We start from the raw sequence: 20,308 nt of genomic DNA, 5'->3' as shown, positions 1-20,308 counted from the left end.
ATTGACAAAACCATAGGATAAGAGGGGTATAGCTTCGCACAATTCCCACCACCAGACCTCCATATACCATCCCCTCCCCTGATAGCTTTCCTATTCTTTATCCCTCTGGGAGTATGGACCCAAGGTCACTGTGGGATGCAAAAGGTGGAAGGTCTGGCTTCTGTAATTGCTTGCCCACCAAACATGGGCATTGACAGGTTGATCCATACTCCCAGCCTGTCTCTCTCTTTCCCTAGTGGGGAAGGGCTCTGGGGAAGTAGAGCTCCAAGGCACATTGGTGGGGTTGTCTGTCCAGGGAAGTCTGGTCGCATCCTGCTAGCATATGGAACCTGGTGGCTGAAAAGAGTTAACATACAAAGCCAAAGAAATTGTTGAACAATCATGGACCTAAAGGCTGGAATAGTGCAGATGAAGAGTTGGGGGGGGGGTCCTCCATTATGTAGATAGCTAGTAGGCATATTTTAGTTACATTTCAAGGGCCTGTAGCTATACTAGTGTTTTTGTTGTTGTTGTTGTTTGTTTGCCTGAGCCTGAAATCTGATATGTAGGTGGATCCTAATTATTGTCTGGGGAGGTGATGTCATGGCTGGAAAAAGGACCAGAAAGCTGGACCAGGGAAGAGAGTAGCTCCCTAATATGGGAAAGAGGTATAAATATAGTTGACTGTAAACCCCATCGATTTGATGTGACCTGGGGGCCTGTAATTAGCTTAGGAGCCTGTGTGACCTCTGCATCCCTGTAGATCTGAGCTCACATTCTGTGGTAATGAATAGGAACACTCCATACTGCCCCAGTATTGACACATCTTCCTCAGGTGTAGCATAGAGTATGTTGTCCATCCTCTGAAGGGAGGATGAAACATTCTCTACCATTGTTGACCCAAGTTGAAGGCAAGGTCCTATGGGGGCCCACAGAAGGGTCCTATTGTTGTTGTTCCTGATAGAGATGACCGGTAACAATGGAGAGAGGGATTTATTTGAGGTCTAGGTCCATCAAGTCTGTCTGGGAATCTTAGGACTCTCTGATTAGGGCCTCAGCTGGTGGAATGGCCTGATAGTGACTAAAGAGTCATTGTTAAAGTATGCCAGTCTCTTGACCTTATTCAGCTTTTGCAGTCCATGCTTTGATAAGGTTAGCTTTGGCAACTCCCTCTTTCGATGTTCTAATGGAATCCTTTAGTTATTTAGTTTGTTTTGGTGGTGGTGTAGAATTTTGTTAATTCTTTATATATCTTAGATATTGAACTTTTGTTAAAGATGTTGTGCAAATAATTTTACTCATTAGGTCCCATCTTTTTTTTTTCTTTTGCTATAGAGAAACTTTTAAAAACATTTTATTTATTTATTTATTTATTGAATAGATACAGAAAATGTTGAGAGGGAAGGGGAGATAGAGACAGTGAGAGAGACAGACACTTGCGGTACTGCCTTACCTCTCATGAAGCTCCCCCCCCCCTTGCAGGTGGGAACTGGGGGCTTGAACCTGGGTCCTTGCACATGGTAACATATGCACTCAACCAGGTGTGCCACTCCCTGGGCCATTAGAGAAACTTTTTAGTTTTATGCAAACTCATTTTATTTCATTTTACTTTTGATTCTCTTGCTGCTGGAACTGAGTCTCTGAATATATGTCTGAAGTTCACATCATTGAAATTTTTGCCTGTTTTCTTCAATGTATTATATGGTTTTGATATTAACAGCCAAGCCCTAGATCCACTTTAAGTTAACTTGTGGTGTAGGATGACATGGTGCTTCAGTTTTATTCTTTTTTTATATATAAAATGGAAATATTGACAAGACCATAGGATAAGAGGGGTACACTTCCACACAACTCCCATCACCAGAGCTCCGTATCCCATCCCCTCCCTTGAAAGCTTTCCTATTCTTTATCCCTCTGAGAACATGGACCCAGGATCATTATGGGGTGCAGAAGGTAGAAGATCTGGCTTCTATAATTGCTTCTCCAGTGGACATGGACATTGGCAGGTCAATTCATACTCCTAGCCTGTTTCTATTTCTCCCTAGTGGAGCAGGGCTCTGGAGAGATGGGGTTCCAGGACACATTGGTAAGTTCATCTGCCTGGGGAAGTCAGTCAGGTTGGCTTCATGGCTTCATGGTAGCATCTGGAGCTTGGTGGCTGAAAAAGCATTAACATACAAAGCAGAACAAGTTCTTTTGCATGTGTTTATTCAGTTTCCTTAACACTACTTACTTATGAGCCATCAGTGGTGGTATAAAAGACTGCAAGCTTATGGATTATAGTTCCTACTGTACTCAACAATGTTCTGTGTCCTCACCCTCCCCACAATAAGCATAATCATCATAGTTCTCACAAGTCTTAGTGACAGTTTATTTACTTCAGATCTTGTTCACTTGCATAATCACGTTTCCATTCTCTACATTCCATGTATGAATTAAATCACCCAGTAGTTGTCTTTCACCTTTCTACTTATTTTTCTAAGCATAATCAACTCCAGTCTTACTCATTTTATTTTGGTTCCAAAGGACACAATATCATCTTTTTTTAGTTCAGAGTAGTATTCCATGGAGTATATATCCCATAATTTATTTATCCCCCAACACGACTTATTGAATAGGTATTCCTTTCTCCTTTTAGACTCTTGGGTTCTTTCACATGGACGAACTACTTTTTATATTTGAGGGCTGGTTTCTGTGCTGCCGATTCTATTCCACTGATCTCTTTGTCTACCCATATAACACTACCACACCCCTTTTATTACTGCTGCTTGGCCGTGTTGTTTCAAGTCAGAGAATTTAATTTCTCTCTTTATACCTTTTTCTCTGGATTGCTTCGGCAATTATTTTGTCATTCTAAATAAATTTCAGTAGTATTTATTTTATTTTTAAAGAAAACCATTGGAATTTTGATAGGGATTGCCCTGAATCTGTACAACACTTTGAGTAAAATGGTTATTTTAGCACTTCCAACCCATGAGCAGTAGTTATCTTTGCATTTCCTTTGTTTTCTGTATCTTTTAAACATGTTCATCTTAGTACTGAAACAATGAAGTACCACCTCCCCTGTATGAGAATGACCAGAAAATCCAAGTCAAACAAGACATTGATGAAGCTGTATGAAAAATAAAACTCTTGGACATTGTTGTAAATGCACATTGGTCTAGTCTTTTTAAAAAAAGAGTATGGATTGTATTCAAGATATTAAAACTAGATTGGACATATGAGCCAGTGATTGCATTCATCCAACAAGATATATGCACAAAGCAAAGGACTCTGGGGAAGGGGTAGGGCTGGGGAGGCTTTGGGTTCCTGGTGCATGATGAAAAATAAAACACAAGTAAAAAGTTGTAAAAGATATATGCACATCTATGTTCATTGCAGTGCTACTTACAGCAGCCAAAATTTGTAAGCAACTCAAGCAACCAACAGCAAATGGGCAGATAAGGGAGTTGTAGTATATGTGTTTGCTATGGAATATACTACGAGTCCTAAGAAAAGTTGGAAACTTGTCTTTTGTGGAAGAAATAATTAGAGTTGGGGGGGGGCAGATAGAGAAAGACAAAGACAAACATAAACCTTTCGTCTAGGACTGTAGATCTGAAGTTCAGGGCAGGGGTTGACCAGTGAGTGATCTGTGCTGGAGAAAGACTGGCACTTTTGTGGGATGTGAGATGTGAACACATGTGTCGTCAAGAACAGTGGAATTGTGCCCTTAATAGATAGGAGTCTTGTCAAATAATGCTACCTCGATTAAAAAAAACAACAACAGAACTTGAGAGAAAACACATGCTACATGTTGAGAGCCGTGAGTAGCTCAGTGTGCCTGGAGTGGAGACTCCAGGTGGGTCAGTGGAAGAACATGAGTGCCAATAGCTGAACTCAATCAGACGCAGGCAGATCCATGATGGTTTCTCAAGAGATAGTGAAAATAGAGCGGAGTGGACCACCCATCAGTGTACAAATGGTGTTTATCAATGTATTCCTTCAGATCACAACGAATCACTCTGTGACAGAGCAACTGATGTCAGTTACTGGAAAAAACATGAAGATACACCCTTTTGTCAATCAAGAAGGAATTTCAACTGATCTGCACATTTTCTTCTGCATTATTTCCTTCTCCTCATTCACTTACTATGCATCTATTAGTGTTACAAGAGAGAGAAAAAGGATGAAGGGCATGATGACAGTGATGGGTCTCCAGGACTCAGCGTTCTGGTGAGTCAAGTTTAGCACAAGTAAACGAATGTATAAATTCAGAGAACGTTGGTTTCTTCAAAGCATCATCAATAAAACTGAATGATCTCCTACTTGTTTCTTTCTGAATGGAATGAATAAACTGTCCTTGCTGGTGGATGCTTCTATGCACCTGACTTTAAAAAACAAAAAACAAACAAAAAAGAGCATCAAACCTGGCTTTGCTAGGTGATCTGAAGCAGGGGGAATGGTGGCTATGTCACTGTGTCAACTGGTCTGAGTGCGGTAGAAATCGTAGACTGGTGTCCAGAGTCAGATAGAGGCCAACCAAGTCAGTGTGGGACTGAAAGGAGGAAAAAGGACATCATGGTTGGGGCCTCTTTTGAGACAGAAGACTAGATACAGTGACTCTAGTTTAGGAGATAAAATGACAGAATCAGATTGTGAATAGGAGCTGGGTAGTCTGAATTTAAAGTATCGGGGGCTGAGAAATTGCAAATATGGAGAAGGTCTTAGGTAAAAGCTTATGATTAGTTGGCTGAAAAACATGCAGGTGATAGTTATAAGGAATAATTAATAATAGAGCGGCTGAAGAACAAAGTATACTCTGTACCTGAGAACAATTTAGGCATCTAGAAAATTGTATAAGTCGATATATACCTCTTTATTGAATTAATATTGGAGGAAGTTTGATACTGAGATGAACGAGTGGAATTTAAAGACTGAAGCCCCAAACCTGGACTTGAAATACAGTTACCAAATACCCTTGTTCATGAGGTTGCTCAGAAAATGAGGAGAATACTACCTTTCTAGACAGGTCTATTGTGAGGCTAGAATTATTTGACACATTTAAGTTCATAAAACATTCTCTGGCACATAGGAATTGCTATATAGGCTATCAGTTATTTTATGGCATTTGTATCTGTCTTGTTTTTGTTCATTTCATGATAATCTTCCAAAACATTAATAAACATGATGAAGAAAGGGAAGTAAGTAAACCGAACAGATAGCAAATGAGCTAACGGCAAATATTCAAGACAAATTGACTATTTAGCACATACATATAAAGGAAGGTGAAGACAGATTTTAGAAAAAGAGAGGTGACAGAATTTCTTACCTCCAAGGAAATTCATAGAGCTCCACAATGTAGAGAATCCCCAGAGAGAAGCAAAGGCTCTGGATTCAATAAGGGATTAATTACCACATGTTCACACAGAGTCCTGTATAGACATGAACCCACTGAGTCCTCATGACAGTGTCATTTTTTTTAGTGATTTAATAATGATTAACAAGACTGTAGGATAACGGGTACAATTCCATACAGTTCCCACCACCAGAGTTCTGTGTCCCATCCCCTCCATTGGAAGCTTTCCTATTTTTTAACCCTCTGGGAGTATGGACCACAGTTCTTAATGGGGTGCAGAAGGTGGAAGTTCCGGCTTCTGTAATTGATTCTCTGCTGGACATGGGTGTTGGAAAGTAGATCCACACCCCCAGCCTGTTTCTATCTTTCTCTAGTGGGGCAGGGCTCTGGGGAGGTGAGGTTCCTTAGATATGTTGGTGAGGTTGTTGTCTGCCCAAGAAAGTCAGGATGGTGTCATGGTAGCATGTGCAACTTGATGTCTGTAAGGTGGTAAGATATAAATCAGGACAAATTGTTTGAAAGGGAGCATCATTCTTTTCCAGAGTTTAGAAGGACTTCAGGGTCTGTCTTGTAGTCCAGAAATGACAGAGTAGAATTGCGGCAAAAAATCATGTTTGGACCAAAGCACATCTTACTGGAATCCTATTTCATTTATGTCATACAATAACATATGTGTGTTTCTGAAATTAACTTTAGGAAAAAGAATGTTCCTAATTCCTTAAAAAAAATTCCCAAAATATACCTTGAGTTCACATAATTACTCAAGAAATATCTGCTAAGTGACTAAATGAGTAGGTGATGTTAGAATTCATTATAGGTTAACCTTTTTCAGTGAGCATGAAGAAATAACTTGTTGTTTCCACACCAGGCTCTCCTGGGGGCTGCTTTATGCCGGCTTCATCTTCGTGATGGCTCTCTGCTTGGCACTGGTTTTAAAATATGTTGATTTTATCATTCTGACTGGCTTCACAACAGTCTTCACTCTCTTTCTCCTCTATGGATTATCTTTGGTGAGTAGGTGAACTGCATTTCCTCCCATTCAACACTCTAAGGATCAAGTGTTAGTATCCAATGAAGTTATTAGTCCTTTTCCTTTTTAAAAAAAGTCATGTATATATTTATGTCACCAGGGGAGAGCTCATTGCCTATGTGAATATTCTTCCTCGCTTTGTTTTCTCTCCTATTTTCTTTCTTTTGATGGAGAGGGAGAAATAAAGGAGAAATACCTACAGCATTGCTTAACTGCTTGGTCCCCCCTTCTTCTACTCTTCTTCCTCCTCCTCTTCCTCCTCCTTTTTCTTCTCTTTCTTAGTGTTGTCTTAATTTGCATTTCTCTGACAATCAGTGACCTAGAGCAGTTTTTCATATGTTTGTTAGCCTTTTGGATCTCCTCTGTGGTGAATGTTTTGTTCATATCCTCTGCCCATTTTTGGATGGGGTCATTTGCTTTTTTTGGTGCTAAGTTTGCTGAGCTCTTTATATATTCTGGTGATTAGTTTCTTGTCTGACGTATGGCATGTGAAAATCTTCCCCCATTCTGTGAGGGGTCTCTCTGTTTGTTTAATAGTTTCTTTGGATGTGCAGAAGCTTTTCAATTTGATGTAGTTTTGATTGGTTTGTTTCTGCTTTAGTCTTCCTTGCAATTGGGTTTGATTCATCAAAGATGTCCTTGAGGTGTAGGTGGGAAAGTGTTTTACCAATGTTTTCCTCTAAGTATTTGATTGTTTCTGGTCTGACATCTAGGTCTTTAATCCATTTGGAGTTGATTTTTGTTTCTGGTGAGATAAAGTGGTTCAATTTCATTCTTCTGCATGTTACAACCCAGTTTTCCCAGCACCATTTATTGAAGAGAGCCTCCTTTTTCCATTTAATCCTTTGGGCCCCCTTATCAAAGATTAGATGCCCATAGGTGTTGGGATTTATTTCTGGGCTTTCAATTCTGTTCCACTGGTCTGTGTGCCTATTTTTGTTCCAGTACCATGCTGTTTTGATGATGATGGCTTTATAATATAGTTTAAGGTCTGGGAGTGTGATGCCTCCATTTCTGTTTCTTTTCCTCAAGATGGTTTTGGCAATTCTAGGTGTTTTCAGGTTCCAGATAAATGATTGTAGTGTTTGTTCTATTCTCTTAAAGAAGCTTGGTGGAACTTTGATGGGTATTGCATTAAATTTGTATATGGCTCTGGGGAGAATATTCATTTTGATGATATTTATTCTTCCAATCCATGAGCATAGGATATCTTTCCATTTCTTGGTATCAGTTTCTATTTCCTTGAGTAGCGACTCATAGTTTTCAGCATACAAGTCTTTCACTTCTTTGGTCAACTTTATTCCTAGGTATTTGATTGATTTTGCTGAAACAGTAAATGGGAGTGATTTCTGGATGTCTTCTTCTTCAGATTTAGTGTTTGCATAAAGAAATGCCACTGATTTTTATACATTGATTTTGTAGCCTGATACCTTGCTATATTGCCTAATAACTTCCAGTAATTTTCTGCTGGATTCTTTAGGTCTTTCTATGTATACTATCATATCATCTGCAAATAGTGAGAGCTTGACTTCTTCCCTTCCAATCTGTATTCCTTTGATTTCTTTCTCTTGCCTGATTGCTATGGCAAGAACTTCCAATACTATGTTGAAGAGTAACGGTGACAGTGGACAGCCCTGTCTAGACCCCGATCTGAGGGGGAATGCTTTCAGCTTCTGTCCATTGAGTAGGATGTTGGCTGTAGGTTTGCTATATATAGACTCCACTATCTTGAGGAATTTCCCATCTATTCCCATTTTTTATAGAGTTTTGAGCAAAATAGTTATGTCAATCATTATATGTTCAGTAGTCAGTACTTAACAAAAGAACTGTAAGTATCTGGAACATTATAATTTTATGATTAAAAATGACCATTACAATTGACTTGAAAATCATAGATAAATATTCTTCTTTACAAGTTCTCCTTGTCCAGTGTAGTGTTTCTTTTTACAAGAGCCCTGCTCAGCTCTGGCTTATGGTGGTGTAGGGGGATTGGACCTGGGACTTTGGAACCTCAGGCATGAGAGTCTCTTTGCATAACCATTATGCTATCTATCCTGCCCCCCTCCCGTTTATTCTTTTTTCTTATAATTTTTTAATATTCATTCATTTATTTATTCCCTTTTTGTTGCCCTTGTTTTTTTATTGTTGTAGTTATTATTGTTGTTATTGATTTTGTTGTTGTTGTATAGGACAGAGAGGAATGTAAAGAGATGGGGAAGACAGAGAGGAGGAGAGAAAGACAGACACCTGCAGACCTGCTTCACTGCCTGTGAAACAATCCACCTGCAGGTGGGGAGCCGGGGCTCAAACCGGGATCCTTATGCCGGTCCTTGCGTTTTGCTGTTTACTCTTTTTAATTCACTCTGTTTGCCTGAGAAAATATACAGACAATAGTGTTTCCAATGCCACTTCTTCGTGTAATTTGACAGGTGTAGCTCTTTATTTTACATAGCTGTTGTATAGTAATATAACCCTAATCTTATGTGTACATTCCTATGTTTATGCAAATAATTCTGGGAGAAACAAAACAATGGGTTCTTCTCTCATTTCAGATAGCTTTATCTTTTCTAATGAGCGTACTGGTAAAGAAAGTTTACCTCACCGGTCTGGCTGTGTTCCTTCTTACTGTCTTTTGGGGGAGTCTGGGGTTCCTGGCATTGTATAGACACCTTCCTGCATCATTGGAGTGGACTTTGAGTTTGTTTAGTCCTTTTGCCTTCACGCTTGGAATGACCCAGGTGAGAAACAATTTAATAGCTTATTAGGTTGATTAATAGATTTTCTAAAACACCTTTCCTTTCTGGAATTTATATATCCATGCTCAGTACTGTTAAATTAAAAAAAAAAAAAAAAAAACAATGAAAGCTATAATGAGGTTGCTAGAATGGGCTTTTTAAAGTTTTAGAAGTCTTTAGATCAGCAATGTAGGTCATTGGTAAGTGAAAAAGATGACTATGTTTATAATTGTCTAGAAAATTATGTCTCATTGATTTGTTTGGCTATAAATTATTTGACTATTAATGGGTCTTAATAACTTTGACTTAAAAATCGAACAGTATGCATGCTACAAAGTAGAGGTCAGGTGGTGATGCACCTAGTTGAGTGCACACATTACAGTGTGCAAGGACCTGGGTTCAAGCCCCTGGTACCCACCTACAGGCGAAAGCTTCATAAGTGATAAAGTAGTGCTAAAGGTCTCTGTCTCTCTTTCTCTCTCTCTCTCCCCCTCTCCCTCTCCCTCTTTCCCTCCCCCTTTCCTCTAGATTTCTCTCTATCCAAATAACTAAATAAATAATTTGAAAACTACAAAGTAAAAAAAAGAAGTTAAAAAACATCTTAAGTGTACATTAATTAATGAGCAAGTTACATTTCTGTTTAAGAACTATCTTTTCTGTCTATCTAATCCTTAACATTGAACTCACTCTGCTATTCCTCCAGCTAAATAGTTATGTCAATCATTATATGTTCAGTAGTTAGTACTTAACAAAAGAACTATAAGTATCTGGAACATTATAATTTTATGATTAAAAATGACCATTACAATTGACTTGAAAATCATAGATAAATATTCTTCTCTACAAGTTCTCCTTGTCCATTATAGTGTTTTCTTTTTTCCAGGAGCACCAATTCATTTTTATGTAGGTGGTTTCAAAAATCACACACCTTCTTCCTGTGTTTTTTGTTTCCTCATTTTTTTTATTTGTGCTTAACAGTGGGTTACAACATTGTAAGATTATAATGTAGTTACACACCGCACACACCAACCAAGTTCTGTGTCCCTATTTTCCCGTCTCCCAGAGATCACCACCAGAGTTCTCCCAAGTTACAGAAACAGTTTCCTTGCTTCTGCTTTGTTCATTAGCTTGTTTGCAAGCTCATGTGTCTCAGTTCTCTACATTCTACACAGGAGTGAGACCATCCAGCAAATGTCTTTCATCTCTCTGCTTATTTCATTGAGCATAATCACTTCCAGTTCCATCCATTTTGTTCCGAAGGGCACAAGATCATATTTTTTTGACTTCAGAGTAGTATTTCATGGACTATATATCCCATAATTTCTTTAGCCAGTCATTTGTTGTACTATATATCCCATAATTTCTTTAGCCAGTCATTTGTTGCTAAGCAAAACAGTCCCTGTGTTTTGTAAAACTATCTGAAGTTCATCTTACATGTTATCTTTTTTCATGCATCCCTCTCTCTTCCTAATTTAACTCCAGTTTCATTTAGAATGTGCATACGTGTATGTGCACATAATTTTAGATAATTTTTTCAAACTTTTAAAAAATTACATTATTTTTTTATTGTATAGAGACAGAGAAATTGAGAGAGGGAGATGAGGTAGAGAGGGAAAGAAAGAAACCTGCAGCACTGCTTCATCACTTGGGAAGCTTTCCCCCTGCAGGTGGGGACCAGGGATTTGAACCAGGGTCCTTGTGCACTGTAATGTGTGTGCTCAACCAGGTATGCCTCCACCTGCCCCCCCCCCCAATTTTAGATAATTTTATTCGGGGGTTACTGATTTATAATAAAGTTGTGGAAATATGAGTATGTTTTCTCATCTCCCCATGATATGTATCTGAAAGACACTCTGACCCCAGCTGAGGTCTTTCCCCCTCCCATGCACCAATAGAGCATTTATTAAATTGCATTATACTTGGTCATATGTTCCTATCTCCAGGTATGTGTTTGATGTTTCTAAAGTAGACAGCCCCAGTATCAATGTTGTATTCCCAATATTGGGCAAGAAGTAGCTATTTTATTTTAATGCAGAATATGTCTATACATATTGATTTCATTGATTTTAATGCAAAATATGTCTATAGATATTGATTTCATTTATTTTAATGCAAAATATGTCTATACATATTGATTTCATTGATTTTAATGCAGAACATGTCTATACATATTGATTTCATTGATTTTCAGCTTTTACATATGGACCATGATATGAATTCTAATGCGTACCCTCTTCCACTGAACAATTCAAACATAATAATAGCAACAAATTTCATGTTGGCGTTGGATAGCTTCCTTTACCTGGCATTAACAATTTATTTTGAAAAAGTTTTGCCAAGTAAGTAGAGATATGGTTAAAGTCAAACATAATTAATTGGATTGCCTAAGATGAATCTTCTAACCTATTTGCAGTCTATAATTTGAGAACTACAGGAAGAAATTGACAGAAGCATACAATAATAAGTCTGATGGCAGGACGATCCAATTTCAGCTACATGCATTTATGTGCTATACTTCCTAATCAAGGGAAAAAATGGTAACAATAACATATATGCCAGTTATACAGAGAGCACTCAGTCAGTACTTATTATTTGGATGAGTGACTGAACATGTGAAAAAGCATACTTAAGTCTGAAAATACAGTGCTCTCACAGTGGAGGTCAGTAGAGACTATCCTTCTGTTTGATAATGTCTTCCAACTTCCAACATGTAGGAAAAGAGTAAATTAAATGCAAATACACTGAATTTTTTTTCAGCAAGAGATTCATGGGTAATATATTATTGAAATGTATCATAAATTTGATTCAAAGAAACATTATTATTTGGGGATTAGATAAAGCTTTACATAGCTTAGAAATGTCTACTCTAGGGAGTCGGGCGGTGGCGCAGTGGGTTAAGCGCACGTGGCGCAAAGCACAGGGACCGGCGTAAGGATCCCGGTTTGAGCCCCGGCTCCCCACCTGCAGGGGAGTCGCTTCACGGGCGGTGAAGCAGGTCTGCAGGTGTCTATCTTTCTCTCCCCCTCTCTCTCTGTCTTCCCCTCCTCTCTCCATTTCTCTCTGTCCTATCCAACAACAAAAGCAACGTCAACAATGGCAATAATAACCGCAACGAGGCTGCAACAACTAGGGCAACAAAAAGGGGGTAAAAGATGGCCTCCAGGAGCGGTGGATTCATGGTGCAGGCACCGAGCCCAGCAATAACCCTGGAGGGGAAAAAAAAAATGTCTACTCTGTTGTTTCCATAAATTATTTTGCCCTTTCTTAGAGCCACTTACTTTTGTTAAATTCTATTCTGTCTTCTCTGGAAAAATACACACATGCATATATATATATATATATATATATATATATATATATATATATATATCCTTTCTTGATTTCTTCCTTCTTTGTTGGTGTAATGGTTCTTGGACTCCTACATAGAATTTAGCATACCTGGAATATCTTGTCTTTTTATTTTTAAACTTAACTTTCTTGCTGTTAACAAAAGCTTGGGCTAGTGAGATAGTTCACTTGGAAAGACACCTGCTTTGCTACTCACATAACCTGGGTCTGAGCTATCCCTCTCCCCACTCACCCCAAGGCACTGGGGGAAGCTTCAGTACTATGATGTCTCTTTCTTCTTCTATCTGAAAAAAGAAAAAAAATCAGCCTGGAGCAGTGAAAGACAAAAAAATTTAAAAAGAAGAAAATAAAGACAATATTTATTTAAATTCCTCTTGAAATTTGTAAGATCGCAGTCTCATAGTTTCCCACAGGAGGAACTACTATAAGAAGCATGACTTCCTGTTGATGTTACATGTACATGACACGTGTCAACCATGTGTTCAGGCTTCTCAGGGAAAGGTTAGGGTGCAGTGTTGCTTTAGGATGACTCTCTCCCTGAAGATTGTGGTTGGCCCAGTCTTTAATTGTCTCCTGGTTCCACAGATGAGTACGGGCATCAATATTCACCATTGTTTTTCCTGAAGTCCTCCTTTTGGTCACAACAAAAAAGGGCTAAGCATGTGACCCTTGAAGAGGATCTAGATCTTGATGCATCATCATCTAATGACTCTTTTGAACCCGTGTCTCCCGAATTTCATGGGAAAGAAGCCATCAGGTAACAAGAATGCAAGTGGGAAAAAAGGTGAAAGACTTGAGAAGCTGGTACTTTCTGAAGCAAGCAAACTTCTTTTGTGTGCCCTCTACAATTGATATGTTTCCATTGAATTTCACTCATGCTGTAGCCATCACCTCCTACTTTATGTATAGAAAAAATATCTTTGAATGCTTTATATGATTGGCATTTACATTAAGTACAAAGTTAGATGCCACCTCAACAATAATTCAACAAAATCTTTACTTCTATCCGCAGTCTTTGTCTCTTTTTTAAAAATACTTATTTATTTTCTTTTTTGTTGCCCTTGTTGTTTTATTGTTGTAGTTATTACAGTTGTTGTATTGATGTTGTCATTGTTGGATACGACAGAGAGAAATGGAGAGAGGAAGGGAAGACAGAGAGGGGGAGAGAAAGACAGACACCTGCAGACCTGCTTCACCTCCTGGGAAGCGACTCCCCTGCAGGTGGGGAGCCAGGCCTCCAGCCAGGATCCTTACACCTGGTCCTTGAGCTTTGCCCCACGTGCGCTTAACCCGCTGCACTACCACCTGACCCCAAGACTTTATGTCTTGTGTTGCCTTTCCTTTTTTTTTAATATTTATTTATTCCCTTTTGTTCCCCTTATCGTTATTGTTGTTGTAATTGCTGTCATTGTTGGATAGGACAGAGAGAAATGGAGAGAGATGGGGAAGACAAAGAAGGGGAAAAAAAGACAGACACCTGCAGACCCACTTCACCGCTTGTGAAGCGACTCCCCTGCAGGTGGGGGCAGGTGGTTCGAACTAGGATCCTTACGCCGTCCTTGAGCTTGGCGCCACATGTGCTTAACCTGCTGCACTACCGCCTGACTCCCCCATTTTTTAAAATTGAGGTGGTTAATGCTTCACAGTTTATTTACTCCTTAGCACATGGGTGCAGTCGCTTTATGCTCCAGGACCCCCAGGTTGCCTTCCATTCCTCCTTCCTCCACCTTCCCCAGTCTTTTGCCTTGACGCTACCCGCCTTGCAGTGCACATTTCTTTGCATAACTTTTTTTTTTTTAACCAGAGGACTTATCAGCTCTGCTTTCTAGTGGTACAGGGGATTGAACCTGGAACTCGGGAGTCTCAGGCATGAGTTCTTTGAACAACCATTATGCTGTCTACCCCTGCCTCATGTTTCTTAACCTGACACGTTCCATTGATCTCACGTGTTCAGTTTGCTTCCACCTTGCTTATTACATCCGCCTCCCCCCTTGTCTTTTTTTCCATGTTAGGTAATATTTCCCTTTTTTATTTATAGCCTTTAAAACAGGATAAAAGAGTAGGAAGAGGGAAAGAGAAAAGACTTATAGGTAGACATAAGGGGAATGAAAGAAGATGTACCTTTTAAAGATTTATTTATTTTTATTGGATAGAGACAAAAAGACACTGAGATTGGAGGGTAAGACATAAAGGGAAAGAGAAAGAGAGACACCTGCAGCACTATTTCACCATCTGTGAAGTTTCCCCTCTGCATGTGGGGACTGGGGGCTTGAACTCCAGTCCTTCTTCTAGCGTTTGCCCTTCTTCCGTAGCCAGTCAACAGCGTCAGGTTGAGCCTGATGTCAAGTTTCGAGACCTCCTTTGAATCTGGAGAGGTGGCAGTCGTTGACTATGTGGGTCATAGTCTGTCTGGAGCCGCAGGGGCAGTTCGGGTCGTCTCTGGCTCCCCAGCGATGGAACATAGCGGCTCACCGGCCATGGCCTGTTCCATAGCGATGGAGGAGGGCCCAGTCATAACGTGCTAGGTCAAAGCCGGGTTGACGCTCGCAGGGGTCTGTGATGAGGTGTTTGTTCTTGACCTCAGCTGACTGCCAACTCTGTTTCCAAGAGTCTGGAACAGAGAAGTTCAGTGTAGGCATAGGGGACCAGATTGGGTGACGAGACGTCAAGCGTTGGACAGGGTGGGCGAAGATATCCGCGTAGATTGGCAGGTCCGGTCGGGCGTAGACGTGGGAAATGAACTTAGATGATGCCGCCTCCCGACGAATATCTGGCGGGGCGATGTTGCTTGGTAACATATGAACTTAATCAGGCACACCACCACCACCCAGGCCCTGAAGATGTACCTTTTAAAGATATGCCTGTCTTTATTCTCTATAACAAGAAACGTTTACTTTATCTAGTGGTGTAACTTTCATTTCTAAGTATGGAAATAAAAGCCCTCAAGGTCCCTGTCTGTCTGAGCTATATCTATCCATTGATGGCCAGCTCAAGTTAGTCCTCTGAGAACTCTCAGAGATGGCTCATAGACTCATTTTCCATTCTGAACTATTCTATATTCATCTCCCATACTGAGATTTGTCTTGTGACTTAAGTTTGGTTTCACCTCCAGCAGAATGGGACAAAACAAATCAGTCGGTCTACCTACTGTGTTACTGTGTCTCCTTTTTTATTTTTCTTCTATCTGTGTGTCACCTCATCCAACGATAAGTGCTATTGCATGATGACAAAATCTCACAAAGCCATTCAGTGTCAGCGGAGTTTAAGTTGTTGATAAAATATTTGCTAGCAAAAATGAGCTACAGAAACTTGACTCACTTTATGGTTTTATAGATTTACCTGGCAGAATAAAGCAGATTAGTGTGTGGGAGAATAAATCTATAATAGCACGAATAACTTTGGATTTCATTAGTGTTTAAAGTTTTTTCTTTAGATATTTGTTTATTGATTTATTGATAGAGATAGAAACTGAGATGGAAGGGGGAGATAAGAGCAAGAAAGAGAAACACTTGTAGTACTGCTTCGCCATTCATGAAGCTTCCTCTTACAGGAGGTGACTGGGGACTTGTACCCAGGTCCTTGAGCTAACATGTGAACTAAACTGGGTGCATCACCTCCTGGCCTAATACCATTACCTTTACCATAATTAGTATCTAACCAATATCATCTTGTACTTACTAAATAGTTATCAGGAGCAAAGCACTATGCATGCAGTATGAAATGTTTTATCTCCTATTCCACATAACCTTATAGTAACCCAACTATTTATGTAGCATAAGTTAAACCTCAGGAGGCGGGCGGTAGCACGGCGGGTTAAGCGCACGTGGCACAAAGCGCAAGGACTGGCTTAAGGATCCGAGTTCCAGCCCCTGGCTCCCCACCTGCAGGGGAGTCACTTCACAGGCAGTGAGGCAGGTCTATAGGTGTCTGTCTTTCTCTCCCCCTGTCTGTCTCCCTCTCCTCTCTCCATTTCTCTCTGTCTTATCTAACAACGATGGCATCAATAACAACAACAATAACTACAACAACAATAAAAAAGGGCAACAAAAGGGAAAATAAATAAAAATAAATTTTAAAAATATTTAAACCTCACCTGAAATATGTACATGGCTTAAGATAATGATTAAACGGTGTAGTTAGAATGAACTCACGTAGGAAAGATTGGGAAACTAGACGCAAACTACTATGGTATGCCTCCTTTCCACGTTCTCTTCCACTTTGTAGCCAGTCTTTGAAAACATTGACCCAGAATGGCTCCTGTTTCTCCATCTTGCACCCACAATCAGTCCTTCAGTACTGGATATCCGTGTTACCTGTTTGTCTAGCTTCCTTGGCTGTACTATTCAGAGATGATCGTGATTCCCAAATACCAGTATTCATCCATCCTTTTTTTAAAATCATTTTTCTTTTTTGTTGCCCTTGTTGTTTTTATCATTGTTGTGGTTATTACTATTGTTGTTATTGATGTTGTTGTTGCCAGGTAGGACAGAGAGAAATGGAGAGAGGAGAGGAAAACAGAGATGGGGAGAGAAAGATAGACACCTGCAGACCTGCTTCACCGCTTTTGAAGCGACTCCCCCTCCTGCAGGTGGGGAGCTGGGGGCTCAAACCGGGATCCTAATGCTGGTCCTCGAGTTTTCCCGCCATGTGCGCTTAACCCGTTGCGCTATAGGCCAACCCTTGTCCCGTTTTTTAATTTTTAAAAGCAGAACATCTAGTGAAGGTTACATCAGTGACACTAATGGCTAGTTCATGCTGAAGACAGGAGTCTAATATGTTCTATGCATAAACAATAGGACTTGAAAGTGAAATCCCTGCCTTTCCTGTGTCCTGAAGATAAGACTAGTCCAATTCTCTCAACCAAGAATCACACACTGAAAAAATCCACAAGTCTTGAAATGTCTTTCACATTTTTTTTTTCAGAATCAGAAATGTTACAAAAGAATATAAAGGAAAACCTGATAAAACAGAAGCTTTGAAAGGTAAAAGAAAAAAAAACAAAAAATAAGACTATTTAGTTATTATATTGATCTCCTGATTTTAATTCAAATCATTTTGCTCTTGAGAGATAATCACTGGTGCTATTTTAGAGTTGGAATGAACATTTCAGCCACCTGAAAAATTTCACTGGCAACACATGAGTTATATTTCTTGAAAGATGGAACACAACAAAGACATTTTTTTTCCTGACAGCTCAAAATTATCTTCTGTAATTAAAAAAAAATTGTATATTTTTATTTTGTACAAAGATGGAATTATCTGGCATCTGGATGGTAGCGTATCTGGTAGAACACAGACATGGCCATGAACCAGGGCCCAGGCTCAAAGCTTCATTCTCCATCCCCATCTGCCCGGAGTGAAGTGTCATGGGAGGTGAAACAGCCCCTCAAGTGTTTTCCTCTCTTGCTTTCTGTCTTCCTCTACCCTCTCAATTCCTTTCTGTCTTTATCCAAAAGAAAAAAAGAGGGGGAAAGAGAAAAAAAAAGGCAGAGGGAAGGAAAAAAAAATGACAACCAGGCCAGGAGTGGTAGATTGATTGTGTAGGAATGGAGCCCCCACAATAACCCTGGGGGGGGGGGCAGATGTATCTCAAAGGACTTTTAACCACATGTTTTTTTACACTCCATAAACATTAACCTCCACCACTGTATGCCAGGTAATGTCAGTGAACACACATATGAAACCTGCTTTGTTCCTTTAAACCTCAAGACTGAAATCTGTCAAAACAGGAAAGTTAAATATAGAAGGTGATATTTTATTTAAAATCAAATAACCCAGTTCGCTTATACTTATAAAACATGATCATTGAGGGAGTCGGGCGGTAGCACAGCAGGTTAAGCACAGGTGGTGCAAAGGGCAAGGACCAGCATAAGGATCACAGTTTGAGACCCTGGCTCCCCATCTGCAGGGGAATCTCTTCACAGGAAGTGAAGCAGGTCTGCAGGTGTCTGTCTTTTTCTCCTGCTCTCTGTCTTCTCTTCCTCTCTCCATTTCTCTCTGTCCTATCTAACGAGGACATCAGTAACAACAACAATAATAACTACAACAACAATGAAAAAACAATAAGGGCAACAAAAGGGAAAATAAATGAAAAAAACATGATCATTGAGGACATTAAAACATGATTTGATGGAGGAGGAACAAATGGTGACACACTTATTAGAACACACGCATGTCACCATGCACAGGACTTGGGTCTGACTCCTTCCCCCGCAAACACACACACACAACAGCTTCAGTGGGGAGGATTCACAGTGGTGAAGCATGTCTACAGGGCTCTTTCTCTCTCTATCTCCTCCCCTCTCAGTTTCTCTCCTATCAAATAAAAAAATAGAAAGGAAAAAATAAAATATGGGGGAGGCAGGAAATGGCTGCTGGGAGCAAAATTCTTATTTTAAAAAAAAGCACAGTTAATTAGCTCCATAATAGAATTGAATTTATAGTTCTTATCCTCCCTACCTCTATACTTCTTATTTCTTATCCTCCTCTCTTATCCTTTTTTACTTCTCTCTTGCTAGATCTGACATTTGACATATATAAAGGTCAAATCACTGCAGTCCTTGGTCATAGTGGAGCTGGAAAATCAACTCTATTAAACATTCTCAGTGGACTCTCTGTTCCTACCAAAGGTAAGCAGTGGTTGGTTGGTTGGTTTTTGCCTGAATGTAGCATCTTTCCAGTTACTGGAAAAGCACAGATAGATACGAGGGAAAGGAAAATTAAAGAATTATTCTACAGAAGGAAAAAATTAATTGATAATAATGTATATGCAGTTCAGTACTTTATAAGAACTATGTTCACAGTCTGTAGTTACCATTTGGCATCCTGGCTTGAATCTATTAGCTTTTCATGCATAACAAGGTTCCCAAAATTCAATGGCTTAAAGTCATAATGTTTTCTTATTTTGCTGGTTCTGTAGGTCTACTGTCATTTTCCTGTCTGAACTAAGATGGCCAAGGCTGGTTTGTTTGTTTGTTTGTTTTGCATATCCTAGATAAAGTTTCAATTAGGACAGTGGTCTTCCTATATGGACTTTCATCCTCTGGGAGACCAATCTGGTGTTCATCACTCCTTGATCTCTGTGATTCCAACAGAATAAAAAGGGCAAATCTCACTGTATCACATTTCCTAGAATTTCTTTTGAAATCATGTTTCTGAGGGGTGGATGGAGACATGAGTAACTAGACTACATCTTCATGGGAAATACTACATGTGGGACTTATTTTTTTTTTTAATCTTGTTTGTTATTGGATAGTGACAGAGAGAAATTGAGAAGGGGGATAGAGAGGGAAAGAGACATCTACAGCCCTGTTTCCCCAATCGTGAAGCTTTTGTCCTGCAAGTGGAAATCAGGGCTTTGAACCTTGGTCCTTGCACACTGTAAAGTGTGCGCTTATCCAGATGTGCCACCGCCTGGCTCTGGACTTATTTTTTTTTTTCAATATACCACATACATAAAATAGAAACTCTTAACTCCTAAGTTGTATAAACTGTATAGATAAAATTAGGTACAGATAGGAGTTGAGTGGTGACACACCAAGTTAAGCACACATCATATGGAACACAGGGACCCTGGTTTGAACCTCAAACCTGCCCCCCCCCCCCCGCTTCCCACCTGCAGGGGGGGGGGATGCTTTCCAGGTGGTGAAGCAGGTCTGCAGATGTCTCCCTTTCTCTTTCCCTATCTATCTCGCTCTCCTCTCCCAACTTCTCTCTGTCCTATCCAATAAAATGGAAATAAATGGCCGCCAGGAGCAGTGGATTCGTAACGCAGGTACCGAGGCCCAGTGATAACCCTGGAGGCTAATTAATTAACTAGTTAATGAATGAAAATTAGATACAGGGTTCCCCCATACCTGAAAATAGTGTTCCCTTGAT

The 20,308-nt window shown here is 39.8% G+C and overlaps 1 protein-coding gene across 6 annotated transcripts in view; it reads left to right on the top strand.

The window, feature by feature from the left end:
* ABCA8 (ATP binding cassette subfamily A member 8) overlaps window positions 1-20,308 on the top strand; it is a 77,414-nt gene that overhangs the window by 12,489 nt on the left and 44,617 nt on the right. For all 6 annotated transcript variants that reach the window (XM_007524393.3, XM_060202639.1, XM_060202637.1 and 3 more), the window contains 7 exons: window positions 3,968-4,194; window positions 6,186-6,327; window positions 8,900-9,085; window positions 11,274-11,421; window positions 13,016-13,187; window positions 17,354-17,412; window positions 18,949-19,059. In XM_007524393.3, the coding sequence (XP_007524455.3) occupies window positions 3,968-4,194; window positions 6,186-6,327; window positions 8,900-9,085; window positions 11,274-11,421; window positions 13,016-13,187; window positions 17,354-17,412; window positions 18,949-19,059 (1,045 nt within the window). The remainder of the gene's footprint in view (window positions 1-3,967; window positions 4,195-6,185; window positions 6,328-8,899; window positions 9,086-11,273; window positions 11,422-13,015; window positions 13,188-17,353; window positions 17,413-18,948; window positions 19,060-20,308) is intronic.

Source organism: Erinaceus europaeus, chromosome 12 (assembly GCF_950295315.1).
Source record: "Erinaceus europaeus chromosome 12, mEriEur2.1, whole genome shotgun sequence".
Lineage (NCBI taxonomy): Eukaryota > Metazoa > Chordata > Mammalia > Eulipotyphla > Erinaceidae > Erinaceus > Erinaceus europaeus.
Note: the sequence above shows the minus strand (reverse complement) of the source record. Positions and strands in the feature narration are given on the sequence as shown.